The sequence below is a fragment of the Tachypleus tridentatus genome, chromosome 13 (genome assembly GCF_004210375.1).
Source record: "Tachypleus tridentatus isolate NWPU-2018 chromosome 13, ASM421037v1, whole genome shotgun sequence".
NCBI lineage: Eukaryota > Metazoa > Arthropoda > Merostomata > Xiphosura > Limulidae > Tachypleus > Tachypleus tridentatus.
In genome coordinates, this window is record NC_134837.1 from 75,957,174 (window position 1) to 75,978,067 (window position 20,894).

Consider the following 20,894-nt stretch of genomic DNA (forward strand, 5'->3'; position numbering starts at 1 on the left):
TAACCATGCATGCCATGTAAAAGTGGTCAGGCCTGAATGGCCCTATCGTCTTCTACATCTCTGGCACCACGACCCCAAAGTTCGGAACATGGTTTTGTTTTCGACGATAAACAGAAACGAATTACAGAACCTCACTTCACAGTTGAGTACTATAAACATTAGACCGTGCTCAGTTTTCATGTTTTAGCATATCTAACTCCATAATCAACACCTGCTGCAGTTCCCACATAAGTAAAAACTGATATGTACACATTAGCTACTTCTAGACGTTCGCTGTCTTGGAAAGTCGTATACATTGAGCACGGTTTTATACCTAACAGCCAAAAGAAGGAAAATTGTTGGTAAATCATCTTATTGGATTAATCCCTGTGAGTAAATAATAAATTTTAATTTACACTCATGTGGATTAATTATAAGTACTGAATTTAACTGCAAAAGTAACATATGTTTCGGACGTTTTAGTCTCCAAATTTGATTTTAAGTTTGATTTATCTATGTTTCTAGGTATTCATGCATGTGATATTAAACTAATACTACTGTATGAGTGTTTACAAAATTACATCTGTATCAGTAATATATTAAATTTATTATCGATGAGTGCGAAAAGCTAAAACCTCAACACCAAATTTAATATTTCAATGCTGAAAAGGTCATAGTTTATGAAATAAAAAATATTTTTCAGTACTGTCTAAGTAAATTAAAAAACGTAATAATATAAATATACAACAAGTTTTAACCTCAGTTGGGTAATCGTAATTTATACTTATATAGAAACCAATGTAGAACTACTTTTACATCAGATATAATCTAACAGTAAAGTTTTAGGTTCATCAATAAGGCTGACCGGTATCAAACATGACGATTGTTATGGTGTATATACTGCCAATGTTACTGGGACGAACCTATGACATGAAAACTGATCAAGTTGGAATCGATATTTTTCCAATGGACGACTTGGATCCCAAGAATGGCAAACTAGAAGTAAGTAGCTTTATAACAATTTTTTATCTTTAGTCATCATAAGACTTCCAAAACCTATAATTATTAAACGCTATAAAATCCCAGACATTTGGATATATAGACAAAAAAAATTATTCGGAAATATATTTATTATTGTCGTTTAAATTAAAAGACAAATATCATTGATTTTTATATTGAAAACCTGAGACAGGCAAACCATTAATTAATGTTTTTAGTAATCTTATACCCCTAAAACGTCGCTAGTGTACTAACTGTCACTTTATTTCCTGTTGTTATTCTGATTAAATTTAAATATCACTATTGGTTGTGCTTCTAGATCAGTTATAGACTTTCAAGTGTTAAATTAAATTTGAATTTTTACAATAATTTTCAGCTGTGCTATTGATTCCAGTGTTGATTTAAATAATAAGGAGCGGCAAAGTGGTGTGTAGCCTGTGTAATCTTGTTATTATCAATTATTTATAGAGATTTTATTCCCTATTACCGTCACTTAATTTTTGTTAACAGCATTAGATAATTTCAATACTGGGCCCGGCATGGCCAGGTGGTTAAGGCACTCGACTAATAATCCGAGGGTCGCGGGTGCGAATCCCCGTCACACCAAACATGTTCGCCCTTTCAGCTGTAGGGGCGTTATAATGTGACATAATCCCACTATTCGTTAACACCTATTTGTTAAATGTTAATACCTGGAGCTAGATTCCCTCTGTCAGACTAAACAGAAATAGTCTATGTGTAGTTTTGCGCTAAAACACATAAGATTTAATGTCATTCTAATATATATTTTTTTAAAAATTCCTAATATTCTATGAAAGTAACAGTAAAATAGGCAAAGATAACAATAATAAATCAAATAGGAGACAGTATATGTTTGTGCTAATAATTGAATGTTTTATCTTTTCTGATTGGTGTGGTTATGGAATTTCGCACAAAGCTACTCGAGGGCTGTCTGTGCTAGCCGTCCCTAATTTAGCAGTGTAAGACTAGAGGAAAGGCAGCTAGTCATCACTACCCACCGCCAACTCTTGGGCTACTCTTTTACTAACGAATAATGGGAGTGACCGTCACATTATAACGCCCCCACGGCTGAAAGAACGACCATGTTTGGTATGATGGGGATTCGAACCCGCGACCTTCAGATTACGACTCCAACGCCTTAACGCGCTAGGCCATGCCAGGCCATCTTTCCTGACGACAATCTTACATACACACACACACACACATGTATGTATAATTTCGATAGTATAATTTGAAGCCAAATGCTTAAATGTTGCGATTAATCTGTTTATTGTACATAACACAGCATATTTATTACACTTTAAAAATTATTTTTAATTATTTTTAACTTGTCACACGAAATACTTCTTCTGTTAATCAAAAAGTTATTATTTACTGATATATTTTAAATTAAACTTCGTAATCGTTAGATTACAAACAAGAACTGTTATAGTTAAAATTAACAAACGTACTTTGTTTATGAACAGAAAATTGATCGATACTTTACTGACGCTCAATATAAACTTGTAGAAGATTCGCGCGAGGCTCGTGATTTCCTGGACGTTTCGGGAGAGCTTTCTTTAAAAATTAAATCAGGAAAAGTGAATATCGCTGGAATGGGAAGTTACCTGAAAGAAACGGCCTCACGATCCAATACTGTCGAAATTTTGGTAAAAGTACACTACGAAACGGTAAGATATTTATGTATTAGTCATTTTAATTGTGTATCTATAACTGGCAGTTTCAGATATTGAAAACAAATTGTATCAAATTGTAATTCTTATACATTTTACAACATGTTAGAACGATTAAGTAAAACCAAAGTTTTAGAATGCTATTTTCAAACAAAGAAACATTATTTTTGTTGTTCCATCTTTCGACACGTATGAATTATTGATAAAAAAAATCACATTAACTAAAACCTTTAAAATACCAACTTCAATGAGCTTCTTTTATTCTTACTGGAGATAAGTAACCCTAATTAACTAAAATTTTGTTTGTACAGAGTTACTGAAGTTACATAAAAATTGAATACAGTTATTATTCTGCTGTTTTTTAAAACATAAATGATTAAAATAATTTAAAGATTGCAATAATAAGAAATCACAAAATGGAGTTATAGAAAGTAATTTTCAATTGTTATAAATTTAAAAAGTGGGTACTATTGTTAAAAATTACAAATGAAATAAATAATATAAAATATTACTCATTGTTACTTTTCAAATTTTAGCACTTTGTTGCCCTAATTTTGAGGAAACGTTCTTGTCGGCAGTGGCCTACAACACAATGCTTTCTTAAATTCATGTTATTTACTAGTTTAGAATGGAGTGTTTGACAATAACATATTTTATTGTGACATTTCACTCTAATAGTTACTTTACAAAATATAATGTTTGCTACCTTTTGGTAAAAGAAAACATAAAATGCAGGAATGATCTTTGAAAAGTATTCATTTCATTAAGATAATTTATTATTCATGAGTATTAAAACTGTATATTGGCTCTCATTACCTCACAAAATTTGCTAGTAAGCATCAAATACTCAGTACTGACGCGTTTTCAACGGAAATGTATTGGATTTTCTGAAGATTATCATGGTAACTTATCCCAATCCTTCCAAAGTACTTTTGTAACTAGTACTATCGGTGGGTGGGTTTGTTTGGATTATTCAGCAAAGCATAAGACAAGTCCAACACAATAAACTATAATGAATTAGTTTATTTCTTCAATAACGTTTTAACAGACTACGTTCACTGGTAGGCCTAACTTCATAAAGTTTCAATAGAAATTCCTAAACTAATATACGCCTAACTCACAGATAAATCTCACATCACTTACTTGTAAAGTTTCATCGCTAATCGAATGATAACAGCCATGCTGACTGAATATCTTACTGATTCGATCACTGTCAAACAGACTCGCTTAACTCTCATTGTTTGTTTAAGTCGCTAAAAGTGTTTAACTGACATCAAATTCATTAATTCAATCTGATTCAAAGAGTCTTACATTTTATATTGCGCTCTATCTCACGACAGTTTGAGGTTCCACAGAGACCTCAAGGTTCGTGAAACTTCTAGACTTCATATAATTATTTCATCATGCTGTGTCTCATCAGTTCGTCTGCAGAAATATAACGCTAAAATATGGGTTTCAATAATCGTGATGAACAGCACGCTATTTGTAGTTCAACAGCAACTAAACGAGATTACTTCTTGTGTAAAACTTCTCGTGACAAAAACATTAAAATATAAAATATTATAAAGTTAGTTAACAACAGTGGCCACATTCGTGAAGGAGACACTTTAGAAATTCCACAACTGCTGATTACCTACTTTCAGAATATATTATTTTTATAAGGAATTAAAATAATCTCGTTTATACCTACCTTTTCTATTGCCGACATATATGATGGAATAAATATTAATGAATTTTATTATTTTCCTATTATTGGATTAATATGTTACATAGTTACTTCACTGACTAAACTGGTGCATCTTTGTGCTCCTATATCTATAAAAATGCTTTATTTGAATTCCATCTTTAAACAGATTCAGAGAATTACTTACAAATAAACACTACAAGCAGATCCATCCTTGTGGCTCTAAAAATTCTTTAAATCAAGGACATGTGGGGTTTAGACTCTGTCTCTTGATCTACTGAAGGCCTCCGGAGAGACTATCTCACATTTGAAACTTGTGAAACGCAAACTACAAATGTTTAATATTCCAGTCTTTATTAATCCGGCACAGCTGTCACTTATTTAAAGTCTTCATTTAGTCCGTTAAGTATGAAGTAACAGAAGCATTTATCTTTCTTTATTCCCAGTAATTCTAAAATACAAATATTAATTTCACAACAAAACAATAATGTAAATTCCATCTTCGATTGGGCCCGGTATGGCCAAGCGTGTTAAGGCGTGCGACTCGTAATCTGAGGGTCGCGGGTTCGCATCCCCGTCGCGCCAAACATGCTCGCCCTTTCAGCCGTGGGGGCGTTATAATGTGACTGTCAATCCCACTATTCGTTGATAAAATAGTAGCCCACGAGTTGGCGGCGGTGGGTGGTGATGACTAACTTCCTTCCCTCTAGTCTTACACTGCTAAATTAGGGACGGCTAGCACAGATAGCCCTCGAGTAGCTTTGTGCGAAATTCGAAAAACAAACAAACCATCTTGGATTGTGGAAAAAAAAAAGTAGTTCCTCCGAACGAGAATTTTAAAAGACCAAACTAAAAATATTTTTAAAAATTGACTTTCAGTGATAAATATTGTGGAAATCACAATTCAAACATTCAATTTTGTTGCTATTAGATTATTAGAAGTTTATAATAGGGATTATACTTTGACTATTGACAGATACATACAATGTGTTTTTAATTATAACGAGATATGATAGGATTAAAAGCATGGTTTAATAACGTTTTCTATCGTTGAGCGGGTTATTTTGCAATATTTACTAAAAATAATTTTAAGTTCAGCCCGCGTAACAAAAATGAAGTTATTTATTTTTTCAATAACATTTGCTACAGGCAATGTTAACTGACAAAGTCATAGCTCTAACTTCACATACAACGTTTCACTTAAAATTCAGTACGCCTAACTTACTTTAAAATTTTCCTGTAAATCTGTGTGTTTTTCTTATAGCAAAGCCAAATAGGGCTATCTGCGCAGCCCACCGAGGGGATTCGAACCCCTGATTTTAGCGTTGTAAATCCGGAGACATACCGATGTACTAGCGGGGGACTCCTGTAAATCTAATCGATAGATAAACAAACAAAAACACTAATATCAGGAATAAACGACCTGATAACGCCAAATTTCTTTTATTTATTTAATCAGGCACTCAACGTTTCGCTTTACAGCTTCTTTAGGAATGTTCAGTAAAATACAAATCAATTTGTATATTGCTGAACCCTCCTGAAGAAGCTGTAAAGCGAAACGTTGAATGTCCATTTAAAGAAAAACAAGAATTGGGTATTATAAGATCGTTTATGTTTAGTATTAATGTGTCTTCCATACACAAATATTTATTACAAAAATTAAATAAACACAACATACTGAATAGACATGAACACATTCACTACTAAGATACGACAGCTCTCATAAACTAACACTGAATCTCTCGTTAACTCTCTATTTCACTGATTGACTTATAATTCAAAGATTCTAGTATTTATACTTCACTCTTGTTTCTATTTAGTGCACGAAGTTTTCAAATTTGTCAAAAATGTAACGTTTTATAAACTTTCTACATATTGCGTCACGTGCTTTTTAGCAACCATCTTGATTAAAATATTAAAAATATAGCTTAGAAAAGTCAGAGGACGTAATACTTATTCGCAACATCGTTCCAAATAATATTTTAATAAATATTGTCCATTATCACTTACGTTTAATATTATGATGTACCGATCTACTACCTGCGATATATTTTATAAAAATAGACAAAACATTAGACTCAGTTATGTCTCAATAACACTTAGTGTTTGTGTAAAGCCAACAGGCATATTCTACTCTTTAAATTGAAAACAAAGGATTCATAATCGTTTGTTTGGGCGTAATAAAAACAAAATCACGTTTATCTTTTATAATAACAACTTTGAAATATGTATATACTTAACATTCCAAGTGTTGCTGATGTCTTCATTTCATTCAGGCCACATTAACAATACCGTCAACAACCTTACCACTTTTGGAAATCTGGGACAAGAAAGATACTATGGGCACCCACTACGCTCGTAGTATAACCTATGGTGGAGATTTAGTTGCGTCGATAAGATTCAAAGCTCAGAACTCTAGAGACAGGGAAAGGATAAAAGCTGCTGTGGAAGGGAGTTTACAAGGTGGTTCATTTGGATTGGAGCTTAAAGGTTAGAAAAAAAATTACAGTCTGGCAACTCACTTTGTTATCAAAGTTGTTTCTAAATTAAACAATAAAAAATCATAAAATGGATGAAATATTAACAAACATACAAACGTACAGTAAAGACCTTCAAATTGTTTTTCTAGGGCAAAGTCAGATTGAGCTACTACTGCATCCGCCATGGATAATCGTACCCCGGATTTTAGCTTTGTAAGTCTGTAAACTTACCTCTGTCCCATCGGGGTACTCTCCGAACTGTTACAGAGTCTGAGTGCATCATTTTGGTTCAACTGTATGACTGTGCGTGATGATGAAACTAGATTAGCCTAGCAAAACCGAATTTGTTACAGACCTTTACGTTATACTTTATTACATAAAAAAGCCAAATATAACATGAAAATAATGCTTTCTTTTTGTCTACTTACTTATTGTTTTGTCTAGCGACAGAACAGGGGTAAGTTTACGAACTTACAATGCTAAAATTCTAGATTCAATTCTCCGCGGTGGATATAGCAGATAACTCAATGCGTCTTTGCTCTAAAAAACACAGATATTATATTTCTTAACAATCGAGCAAATAGACATTGGATTATAGCATATATTAATTAATGATACATTCAGGAGTAAAGGCTTAGCAAACATGTAAGATTAGGAAAAGTGGGTGGGTAGGTGATTCTGTATATTTTATATACATAACTTTTGTTTGATTGATGAAACTATTTATACCTTAAACTTAAATGACATCACATCCAGAAACTTCTGTTGAAATAATTAATAACCTGATATTATTGTCAGCTAATATTTAAATATGTGTTATTACATCGTAAGAGTTTGGAAAGGATAAGTGTGTGTATGTATATATATTATTTAAAAAAACTTACAAGTTCCTATTTCTTAGATTATATCCTTCGTTTGTTTGTTTTTGGAATTTCGCACAAAGCTACTCGAGGGCTATCTGTGCTAGCCGTCCCTAATTTAGCAGTGTAAGACTAGAGGAAAGGCAGCTAGTCATCACCACCCACCGCCAACTCTTGGGCTACTCTTTTACCAACAAAAAGTGGGATTGACCGTCACATTATAACGCCACCACGGCTGAAAGGGCAAGCATGTTTGGTGCGACTCGGGCGCGAACCCGCCACCCTCAGATTACGAAGCGCACGCCTTAACACGCTAGGCCATGTCAGCCCTATATCCTTCGAATTTATTAACATGCTTGAGCAAAAGTTTATTCATTCTGTGTAGGTCTAATGTACATGAAGTAGATGACACTTGTCGTGTCAGTTCAGCGTACACCACCATTTTGTATAGATTAAAATATTTTGAAATGAAAACAGCTGAAAAAGACTCACTCAAATAAAGACATCATAATAAATAATTCTGATTTGTACTTTGTCTAGATAAACTGATAATAAGTACAATTTTTAACTAAATTTTGATCATACCATAACAGTTGCTTTTCATGAAATTGGTGATATTATATCGGTCCGATACCAACTTGTCTGATGAACACTGGTATTGGTCGAAACGCTTCATTGACACTGGACATTGCAGATGTAGTGTAGTTGACATATTATTATTTGTTTACAGTTTTCACTGATAAATTATGAAAATTAATAGTCACAGATATTAATATTAATGAAGTTTATTTTCGCAAACGCAAACTAACGTGGCAGGGGTTTAGTTTAGAGAGAGAGAAATCAGAAGAGTTCTCTCTCCAACTGGGGTGTTCAGGAACGTTGTGGTTCCTCTTCGTCTCCTTTCGTGAATTGTTATTAGGAATAAGTTGTTGTTTTTTGGGTTTTTTAATTAATTATTATTATTATTTTTAACTCTTTGGGTGGAGGATGTCTTTCTAAATGTTGTCTTGGGTGGAAGCAAAGGCAGCACCGGAAAGAAAGGCCGAGACCTGTCCCGAAAGGAAGAAGTCAAGCAAATGTCAACATGAATAGAATTCAAATCAAATCAAACGGCGCGATTCAGGGTCTGGCAATAAAGTTGCCTGGGATCTATAAATCCAATGCCTAAGTTTTTTGCTGTGGGGGGAAACGGGAGTGCCCCGAGAAAACCCACTTTCACAGGACAGGCGCCGAAAGTTTTGCCTGTCGTGTGCCCGGTATCTGAAAAAAAAAAAAAAAGGAATACATGTTAATGACATAGGTTTATTTATTTCTTTGTTGAGTAATTTGTGATTCTTGAAATATGTTGTAAGGTGAAATGTATTTTGTTGGTGCACTGGATAATTTGTGTAGTGATGCCGTTAGTTTGTTTCTATTTTCTGCTTTTAGATAATATTTAAGTGATATTTCTGTTATTCTATCTCTTATTGTTGGTAAATTGCTAATTTGATGTATATAATTTGTTGGCGTGAATGATGGTAGGCTGAATGCAGATTTTAATATTCTGTTCTGTTGAACTTGGATTTTTTGGAGTGTGTTGTTTGACATATTGTATGTTACTTGACATCCGTACTCTATTAGTGGACGGATGTAAGCCTTGTATATTTGTATAATGGTGTTTGGTGAGCATTTCGATTGTTTACCGGTTATAGTCATTAGATGTGAAATCCTTTTTCTGATTGATGAGTGTATATTGTTTATATGTTTTTTCCATGTTAATTTTGTGTTGAAAGTGATGCCAAGGAATGTGATGTTTTTGCTCATGTTAATGGTTGTGTTTCCGAGTGATAGTTTTATTTTTTCTAGATTTTTTCTTTGCTTCTTTAATTTCCTATAGAAGGTGATTGCTTTTGTTTTTGTTAGGTTTAACACGACTCTCCACTTGTTGCTCCATGTTGAGACGTTATTTAGTGATTCTTGTACGCGAGACTTGGCCATCACTGGGTTTCTGGAGGTGCTCCAGATAGCGATATCGTCTGCGTATTGTGAATTGTGTGTGTATGTTAGATTTGGAACTTCTATCTGTCAAGAAGTTTGAAATCCATTTAACTATCGTGGGATTTATTTGCAGGTGATTTAGTTTGTATTTGATGGCATTGTGCCATACGCTGTCGAATGCTTTTTTGACATCTAGGAATACCCCGATGGTTACTTGATTGTTGTTGAAAGCTTTGTAGATTGATTCGGTGAGTCGTGTGAGGTGATCTGTTGTTTGCCTATTTTTCCTGGAGGCATTTTGAGATTCTGGAAGGATGTTATTCGATTCGCAAAAATGGAGGAGACGGTTAGAGATAATTCTCTCCATCAGTTTGCCAAGGCAGCTTAACTGATGGGGCGGAAGTTATCTGGATTTGTTCTATTAGTTTGTTTCTTGGGGATCGTTGTTATGATGGCTTTTTTTCACTTGTCAGGGTAGTATCCGGTCGCTAGTGAAATGTTCATGATATTTGTGAGGTGTTGTAACAGGAGAGTGGAGCTTTTTTTCAGAATAATATTTGGTATTTGGTCATGTCCGGGGGAAGTGTTCTTCAAGTTTTTGATATTAATTTTTAGTTCGGTTATGGTTATTTTTCTATTGATTGAACTTGAGTATGCTTCTAGTGTCTCGCCAGGGAATCGTGGTGAGAATGAGGCTTGGTTTGTATTTATGAAGTTGTTGACATGGTGTTGGTGTTGTGTGTCAAAATCTACTGAGTTTAGGTCGCTAAATGAGGATTTGTAGTAGTCAGCTTTCTCTACGTCCGTCCTTGCGATTTTATTGTTGTGTGTGATATGTTGTAGCATGTGATTTGTGTTTTTGTCTGAAGCAATACTCTTGAATTTTTTTCCAGAATTCTTTTGGATTGTTCTTGGTCTTTTCTAAGTTTTTACAGAAGTTTTGCCAATTGTTTTCTCTTGCTTTTTTAATTTCTTGTTTAATTTTTGTATTTGTTCTATTGATTTCTGTTTTAATGTGTGGATCGCGTGTAACGTAGTGCGTTCGTCTTAATTGTCTGCGTTTGATTATTAGTGCGTGAATTTCTGGTGTTAGAGTCCATTGAATAAGTGATTGCTTTTTCTTTGTTTTAAGAATTGTGTTTTTTATGGCTTCTGTAATTTGATCAACATAATTGTCTAGTTCTGTTTTGTTGTTAGCATGTTCAATTGGATGGGGTAGGTATGAGTCCAGAGAGGCATTAAAAGTGAGCCAGTCTGTTTCAGTGTAGGTGTATGCGGAGGGAGTCACGTACGCCACGGCGGGTGGCGCGGGTGAATAATACATGACATGGGGAAGTGGTCACTGGTGATTTCATCATGTACTTTAAAGTTAGATATTCTGTTTACCATGTCCTTGGGTGCGATGATGAAATCGAGTACATCGTATGAGCCGTTGGCGACTGAGAAGTGTGTAGGTGTATGGTCATTAATTAGGTGCATTTTATTACTATAGATAAAATTTTTTATGCACGATCCTCTGCGTGTGTCTCTGTTACCCCTTAATTCTGTATGCGGTGAATTAAAATCCCCAATAACAATTGGTTTGGGTTTACGATTAACACATTTTTGAAGGAAGTTAATGTCAATATCTTTGGTTGGTGAGCAATATATGGGTAGAATCGGAATGGTTAGCCGGTTGTTAAAGTGTATATTACAAAAAATGAAATGTTAGATTTAAAGGAATCTTCTATCGAGATTAAATGCGATATTTTCGTACTAAAGTAAGCTATTATACCTCTGTTGTTTTCTGAGTAAGGTATGCTGTGCGTGATGAATCCGGGGATTGTGGTGTTTTGTTTCTCTGTGCAAAGTGTTTCTGAAACGATGATTATGTTGGCGTTTATGTGTTTGTTTATGTTAAATATTTCTATCCTTTTGTCTTTGAGATTTCCTTGGCAGTTGATGTGTAAGATTTTAATGTGTTGTTTTATTTCCCTTGCATGAATTTTGAGTGAAAGATGGTGTGATTTGAGGTGAGGAAGGTTAAAATAATAACTTGCAAGGCTACAAACAGCCTTGAGTGACTCGTGCCTCGATTCGAATAAGGGGAGATCACTCAATTCTATTAGCATTGCAAGTAACTTTGTGGTGAAATCTGTGGGGTTGAATGCTTGTGTTGTTTTCGGGCGTGTTACGTCCGCGTAAGTACGTGTTGGTTGAGGTTGAGAGTGTTTGATTTGCGAGTCTACCGGAGTTTGTAGTAAAGGTTGTTTGGTGATGTGGGTGCCGTTGGATTGATTGTTATTGGTTTTGAAAATAAATTTATTACGTATTTGAGTGTATTTGGGGCAGCCTTTGTAACTGGCTGCGTGAGGGCCCTGACAGTTTGCGCATCTCACTTGCTTACGCTCGTTAGGACACTGAGCAACCTCATGAGGTCCGCCACATCTCACACTACTGTCCTTGGCCATACAATTAGTTTTTGTGTGCCCGAACCTTTGACATTTGTAGCATTGAATAATGGGTTTTTGGTGTGTGTTTTCCGGTTCGGTCATGTGTCTCTTGAAAAATAAGAAGCAACCGTTTTTTAATAATTTGTCTTGATCGTCTTTTTTGTTGACGGTTACCTTGATCAGTGGCGTTTTTTGTTTCGTTCTGAAGGAGATAATTCGGTTTGATGATACAATGTCGTAGCCTTGGGTTTTTAATTCATCTGTGATTTCATTGTCTTCGATGTCGAAATCGACACCTCTGATAATGACAGTTAATTTAGGCGTGTTGTTTTTAGGTGTAGTAATGGTGGCTTGGACCCCGAAGGCATCTTTGGGCCAAAATATGTGCAAACTCTTGTGGTTCACAGCATTTTAACATGATTCTTCCATTAGGAAGACGTTTGATGTCCTTAAACTGAATGCCCAGTTTATTTTCAACTTTGCTGTAGGAAGATATACATAGGTAGGCTAAACATACTCCCATGTGTGTCTAATTTTTATTCCAAATAATATGACTCTTGAAATGTCTGTAACAGTGAAAAAAACTACTTGCGCGCTTACTTTTCATCCTTTTCTTTTGTTATTTTCATCAAACAATATAACAAAAAAACAACAACAACACAGAATACAATAAAACTAAACAAAATGTTAAGTGTTATTTTACAACTTCATTGAAAACACTTTTAAGTATTTAGTAATTTACTGGTCAAATTAGCCAAATGAGTATCAAACACTTATTGTTAATATCCAAACTTATAAGGATCTATTTGTATCGGTTGCAGGACAGTTTGAGAAACTGGAGAAAGACCTTCAGGAAACAACTTCGATGGAAATTCATTACTATGCCAGTGTTCCTTTGAAAACAGTCCCAAAGACAGTAGAAGACTTAATGGAGCTTGTAGATTCTTTTCCAGAACAGGCAAAAGCTGTCAATGATGGACTTGGAGTTCCACTTCGTATGGAGTTGGTTCCATTGACAGCTCTTAAGGCTGACACCTCGACTTTTTTCAAAAATACGTAAGCTATTCAGTTAATTTAAGTTTAGGTTTAGGGCTTATGCCTGAGAAATATTTTGACGACAAACAAGTTACAGTTAGAATTAAATAAAGCTAATTGTAGAAGCTAATATGTATTAATTAGTGATGTATTATTTTTGATAAAACTGGTGTTAAGTGATTAAATCAAATGAACCACAATAACTGGAGGGGCGAACGAACAGTTTTTGCAGAATAAATATGCCAACGAGACAAGAAAAATAACGAGAGTGGATTCGGTTTATTCAAACAAAATCACAATTATGGTGCGTTACAACACGACAAAATTTATTAATGGGCTTCTGCTGCTAATATATATATATAATGGTTCAACTCTCCAATTTAACAATTTGGACGTACCTTCAACGATCGTGATTCACGTCAAGAAAGAAATAGCAAACACAACTAGTTAACGATAGATGAGATTTGTGTGGTTTGTATTAACTCAGTAGCTCAGTGTCACCATTCATAAATCCTAGCCACAAATATATGAGTTACTCTCAATATCGATTTAAAGGAAGACAAAGTGCAAAACAACCACTGACCTAACCAAACCTCTTAGTCTCAACCTTAGATCCATCACCGTTGCTTGCAACTAGTTTTGAGATTAGGCTACTACAAGTTAAAATTGACAAATCTCTGTTCACGATAATGTTAGCCAAACGTAAAACAATAAATGAAAACATAATCAGAAAATTTTTTTAAATAATGCATCTCCACAAGCTAAGATCGTACAATTTTCCAATTATCGCGATGATAGTGATTTAGTGTTTCCTGAATTAGAACATCACAGATTACTATTTGACTGTAACTTTTATTTACAAACATTCATCGATCTTATTTCTAAAACGATAGCTTAAAATACCGTAATGTTCTTCGTACATCCCCAGTTATCATATTTTAGGGCTATAAATGACCAGTTAGACCGTTTCGAAGCCGAACTAGATGATTTGCAAGCGGCTAAACGAGCTTTGAATGAATGGATGGCCAACGTTCCTCCTATACTTTCTTCGAAATGGCGGAACAAGGTCAGTAATAGTCTGTTAACAATACAGTAAGAAGAAGACAGTGAAATAACTTATTCAGACTTTTCGGTACAATGTCATTTTCAGTGATAAAAGTCATAAATCCTTTTAAGTTGTGACATCATTATTTTTGTAATTTATTTTTATGAAAACTATATTTCTGCTTTTACCCATTTATTTAACTTTTGTCTTAATTTCTTAAGACAAAGAAAATTAATGTTTTGTTACATGTTATATTATTAATATATAAAGAAAAAGTGGTCCTTAAATTACGTAATTTTCTAAAAAATTGTGGGAATAAAACCAATATATTAATGTTCTTCTGCCAGCTCACAAGCTCTTTTGAAAAACATCCTTTTATTTATTATAGTTTTTTTAGCAAAGCTACAGTAGGCTATCTACTGTGTCCATCGAGGTGAATCGAACCCTTAATTTTAGCCTTGTAAATCTGCAGACTTACCGCTGTCCCAGCGGGTGACTTATTTGTTATATTTAAGGGCACATTTGTTTAGTAATCCAATGGATAGGGGGCTGAAACTTTTCATCCCGCATTTAGGACCGCCAGTGAATTCATAGATAGTTCAAGTTAGGTATCATACATTGTTATAGTCTCACGAGTTTTTTTCGGTTGCGTTGTTAGAGATTACAGCTTAAATTTTCTCAAAGCAGTGTAACAGGCCCGGCAAGGCCAAGTGGATCAAGGCATTTGACTCGTAATCTGAGGGTCGCGGGTTCGAATCCCTTGTAAATATGCGTACAAAAAGAGAAACATCACTGTATTTTATTTTCAATAGTAACGCTTTATGATGTCATGGTAATATTCATAAATGTTTTAAATTTTGTGCAGTGGCTGGTGTTGTGAAAGTTGTATCTTGTTTTTAGAATGTTTAGAAAAAGCTGTGTATTATCTCTCTGATTAAACGTTATTGACTGCACAAATTTACTATTTCCTCAAATATGTTCTAAAGTAGTATATAATTAGTAGTTTTAACAATATCGCTTTTAAGTTATCATACAAAGAAATAAGCAATCAATAGCTTTTTAACAAAGCTTTATCATATCTTAATCGACTCATAGAAAATTTTAAAGCTTGTTAATTGAAGCAAATAATGAGCAGACAACAACGTTTGAAAATTCGATTTTTGTTTCATTTTATTTTCTGGATACCAGCATGTCTACTTCACAGTAATGTAGATAGCACTAGAAGATAATTTCTTTTGTTACTCATATTAAGATTGGAGAATTTAATACCGAGTTGGAAAGAGTGGTCAGTGTTTTCTACGAAGTTATTGGAAAACTGGACATCTCTACGAGTGGTGCTGCTTCTCAGTTTGATCCTGCTTTTGAGGCCTACAAAGGCGACGGATCGTTGATCCCGGAAAAATACAATCGTCGATTTATTAAACTGAAGGGCGAAATTGTAAGCATAAGTTTCAATTTATTGTATGAAACAGTTAAAATGCAAAAGGTATCCTTCGATGGTTGTACCCCTCGTGAGTACAAAGTATTCCACCATCTTGGAATCTAAAGTATTCGAGTGCGTGCCTTTTTCTTTCTTGAATATGCAAATACATCTATCATTTTGATAAATCCTATATTACTCAAATGTTAATGTTTATATTAAAATATTTTTTTAAATGAAATAGATTATACTCGTAACTAATAATATTATCACATTACACTATGTAACAAAATGTTTACTTTTTCTTGTTCCTGGGCAGAAAGTGTTATTTCTCAATTGCTTATGCCTAAAGTAAATGGAAAAGACGTATTTTTCTCTTCAGACTTTGCTTTTGTGACCTGGGAGCGCTCCCAGTAGCTCAGCGATATGTCTCCGGACTTCCAATAATAAAAGTCGGGTTTAGATACCCATGGTGAGCAGATAGCCCATTGTGTAGCTTTGTGCTTAATTCAAAACAACAACAACAACCTGGGAGTGTATAATGAAAACATGATGGAGACTATATTTGGGGCTGATATGTGAAAGTGATTTACATTACAGTCGCAAATCTCGAAAAACTACTCACTTCTAAACATTTTTGTACAACTTTAGTATAAATACATGTAAATCTTGATTAATGTGTTGTTTTATTCAGACCTTGTGTAAATGAAAATGTGCAAATTTGCTCGTTTTTACATAGAAAACAGGTTAATGTCTAAATTTCATTATCCAGGTCACAAAAGCAAAGTTTGAAGGGAATAATGGCCATTTTCTGTACTTTTACAACATAAGCAATTAAGAAGTAACACATACTATACAGGAAGAAAATTTGTGTTACATAGTGTAATTATCTATCGTAATACAATAAATAATATTTTGGAATACGTAACTAAAGCGAATTTTTGTAAATCAATATTTCGTGAAACAACAAACTAATTGAATTAGTTTTACAAAAATATGTTCCAATAATAAAAATGGAAACGTTTTGTTAAAAATCCATTTAGGCTTAGATTCGTAATATTATTATTATTCCTATTTATTCTTAGCAAAGTAGCCAAGTATAAAAACTTTTTATCAAAGATTGCTTATCGGATAAGATCTGAGATATTGTTATTAGGCTGATAGCTCAATAATAGCAGGACAAATATAAATTTAAATAATTTATTAAATACATATGTTTCCCATTAACAACTTTAAGGTCTTTACTTTGACTAAGTGTAGCTTGCTTAATGTTAACAAAAGCTCTCCTTACTAGCTTAGCGACGTTAAAGGTATATAACTTGGTTGTTGACTTGCCTCAGATATCAGAATATTTGCTAAATTTTATGCAGTTCCCTTTTAGAAGAAATATAAACCAATATCTGATACAAAATGCGTACATCTTTTGTGCAAAGGCATTTGTTAAATTCCCTTTCGTTATGTCTGATTAGAAGAAACTGACCCATTTATTGTAAGCGTGAAGTCAAGGTACCACAGAAAGTAAAACTGTTCTTCATCACACACCAGCAGTTTGGAAGACTTTGGAAAAAGAATTTTTTTTTTTTTAGTGGAGAATTACACTACATATTCATCACAGTGACCCAGCATGGCCAGGTGGTTTAGGTGTTTGACTCGTAATCTGAGGTTCGCAAGTTCGAATCCCCATCGCACCAAACATGCTCGCCCTTTCGGCTGTGTGGGCGTTATAATATTACGGTCAATCCCATTATTAGTTGGTAAAAGTAGCCCAAGAGTTGGCGGTGGGTGGGGATGATTAGCTGCCTCTCCTCTAGCCTTACACTGCTAAGCTAGGGACAGCTAGCGCAGATAGCCCTCGTGCAACTTTGCGAGAAATTAAAATACAAACAAACAAAAAACTCAAACTTCCATCTTGTTTTTACAAACGTTCATTGAAATATGATAGGTCTGCTGTTAGTGAAGCGCTTAGGCACACGAATATTTAATAGTACAAGGTAGGAAACGATAATCTATAAAAATATCGTAGATCTAGAAAACAAATTGTTCATCCAACCATAACAATTTCTAATTTTTTAGAACCATTTGAGGATAAAGGGAGAAAGAAGAATATTTTCAATCCAGTATCATAGCTTGGGGTAGTCGTTTATATGGATTATTTTAGGGTGACTACCACAACCATGATACTGGATAAAAAATATTGTTCATTCCCTCTTTAACCTTTTATCTTGTATTGACATAACTCAGAGTTCATACCGTTACAAAACCATGTGTAACACAATTTCTTCTGCATCATAAGAAACATTAGTATTTTCATCACCATTAGTCACCCCTCACTAAAGTACCGGAAATACGTGTTCAGATAGCGAACTTGACGTCAACAGGTTATGAAGGTATAATTCTCTCCTTTCTTTTCTAATTCAATACTTGTACTCTCTGTGTTTTCAAATTAACCGTTGAACTCTGACCCCAAAACGTGCTTTCTTTTCTTTTCAGATCGCAAACGTTCCAGGTACGTACACTTTGTCTTCTAGACATGTTAAAGAAATAACACAACTCAAACATTTCTCTCTCCGTAACAGGTAAGTTATAGTACACTGAAAACAACATTACAGTTGAGTAACATTTCGTCTTATCTTGGTATAATAATAAAGTACTTTCAACACTTATTTTTACTTTCTGAAAACAAAACATTTAACATCAAACACTTAGGCCACTTTAGCTTTGTATAAACATAGTTTATTATTTGTTCTCTACCAGTTACTGTTGAATTTTATAATGATGTGTTTTAAGGTCTTAAATGATAAATACAATATAGTCCTCATGAAGGGCTTGAATTAACAAATAATTTCTTTTTTCGCTATTTCATGAATCACTTTTCACTTAAAGATTACGATTCATATACAACAAAGCTAGTTTATTTATTATTTGAGCGGGCAGTGTTTTAACGGCAACTGGTCACGAATCTTGAATCCCTGGGAACACTAACCATTAGCTCTTACGGTCCTGTGTTGTAAAAGTATCTTCAATATAGTTAAAGAAAACTTCTAAAATGTGTATAGGATACATTCACTTCAACATTTCTACCATTAGCAAAAAATTGCTTCTACGAATACTCTAAGAAACCTGTTCTGAATGTAAGTCGATTTTAATAATACATTTACTTATTTATTTAATCATTTTTATCATCATCGGTTAACTTTAAGTGAAATGTTAGCTTGAAGTTGAAAACTAATTTTACAAACTAAAAACATGGTAATTCAGCTTCCTGTCAACCGATAACTGTCATAATTCTGTAAACAAAACAAACTCGCTGGAATGTAAAAAAAAAGTAACTTACACACACACACATATATATATATATATATAAATATTGAATATTGGGTTACAGATCTCAAGATGGACGTTGGAGGGGGAACCTACCATCACTGGGGTAAGAATGGTTGTGGAGGAAGTGACGTAGAGGAAGTATTCCGTGGTGTTGCTGTGACTTCCGACGAAGCTCAAGGAAGTGGTTATAACATCCTGTGTTTCCCTAGTGACCCAGACTGGCCAGAAATCGAAACTAGCGTATCGGCTGATGCCAGTCATCTTGATCCGTTGGCATATAATTTTCAAACTCTTTCCTCTAGAAGTGGTAACGTGGCCTGTACCCTGTGCCGAATGACCAACAGAGTAGCACCCACTGTTTTTCCAGGCGTCACCAAATGTCCCAATGATGCCTGGACTCTAGAGTATAGTGGTCACTTAGCGGCTCCGAACATCATGAGTCGCAAGCGAGAATTTCTTTGCGTCGATGAGAAGAGAGATGTGGCAGAGATCACCTCAATCAATCAGCTTGGAAGATCTCAGCCCCAAGTCAGTGAGGTGTCACTAAAGGCTGAATGTGAAACAAATTCGTGTGGGAATTGGGTAGAAAACAGAGTGATTCCCTGTGTAGTGTGCAGCTTCTAGAAAGGAGGACGCTATATATTTTTGTTGTTTGTAAACACATAAGTTCAATTAAAGAAGCTTTTTAATAAAAAGACGTATTCGACTTAACCAGTGTACGAGTCCTTTTTATTGAAGGGGAGGGGAATGTATCAGAAGCTTTTTGTACATACCATATGAATATCAGCTCTAAAACCATTTTAGTACATTTAGCTCAATGTAATTACGTTTGTAGAATAAGGCTTTAGTTGATATTAGTACACAAGTATATAATTACTTTCTGAAACTAAACGAAATAAGCAAGTATATATATGTCTTGAGGCTTGTCGTCTGTATCACGATGAACTTTAACTAACTGTTATAAGCGCAGATTTGTTGTTTTTCTTTTTTTTCGTCACATTACATCACCTCCTCCCTAGTGGCACAACAGTATATCTACGGACTTATAACTCTAGAAGCCAGATTTAGATATCAGTGATGGGCAAAGCACAAACAGCCCATTCTGTAGCTTTGCGCTTAACTACAAACAAACTTAGTCCTGAAAAGGACTATTTTTGTGTTGTTAGTGGTGGAATCTGAGCACATCTCTTCTTGATAGAGAGCCTGTTGCGTTAACCAGTCGATGAGGTATTTCTCACTAGATCGTGAATCAAATAACGCCGTTTACAAGACACCCTGGATTCCAATCATCGCGAAACGAAAATAATCAACAACATTTAGAATTTAGAAGCATTATAGATACACAAGATTCTGTAATATCGATTATTGTCTGAAATTGTTAGGCCTGCCAATACCTCCAGAATCGTATATATCCTCACGACTTGACAACTCTCCTGGACTAAAAATAAAATACATAAATAAAAACAAACAACAGAACAAAGCATCTTCAAATTTTTATTGCTTTCAAATTAAAAAAAACATATTAGTGAGACTCGATGAAGGAGTAGCTGATGTTAGCTATCGAATTTCGTAAAGTACGAAATGTTCACCAGAAAACTTCGTTATCTTACCTAACAAGTTTTATTTTTCCCTTTTTAGTCACACTCACAATAATAAATAAATAACACACATGAAAAATAAATATAGCTTTTACCTGGGTCTATTTTTGCTGTCGACGAAACTTAAGCCTACCTTTTTCTATGACAATCATACTACTACACTAAATATGTTTTTGTTTAATTAAATAATGCACCAAAGAACACAGAATAATAACATGCAAAAAGTAATCAACAGACCATAGCTACCATAATTTTTCTGGCTTTTTAACAATGCAATAAGAGCTTTTACAAATTCAGCTAAGCTTGTCGATGTGATTCGCGGGTTTGTTTTTGGAATTTCGCGCAAAGCTACACGAGAGCTATCTGC

General features: G+C 34.3%; 1 protein-coding gene across 3 annotated transcripts; it reads left to right on the forward strand.

Moving 5' to 3' along the window:
- Nucleotides 1-218: 218 nt before the first annotated feature.
- On the forward strand, nt 219-19,635 carry LOC143236457 (uncharacterized). Of its 3 annotated transcripts, none has more exons than XM_076474736.1 (9): nt 219-368; nt 815-981; nt 2,466-2,669; nt 6,633-6,846; nt 12,927-13,161; nt 14,083-14,206; nt 15,438-15,623; nt 18,096-18,111; nt 18,991-19,635. In XM_076474736.1, exons 2-9 carry the CDS (start codon nt 856-858, stop codon nt 19,551-19,553), a joined length of 1,668 nt encoding a protein of 555 aa, XP_076330851.1. In that variant the 5' UTR covers nt 219-368; nt 815-855; the 3' UTR covers nt 19,554-19,635. The 3 variants fall into 3 exon arrangements, with proteins under 3 accessions (XP_076330851.1, XP_076330850.1, XP_076330852.1); XM_076474735.1 differs by having other exon boundaries at nt 233-368; nt 826-981; XM_076474737.1 differs by having other exon boundaries at nt 265-341; nt 826-981.
- Nucleotides 19,636-20,894: the final 1,259 nt, after the last annotated feature.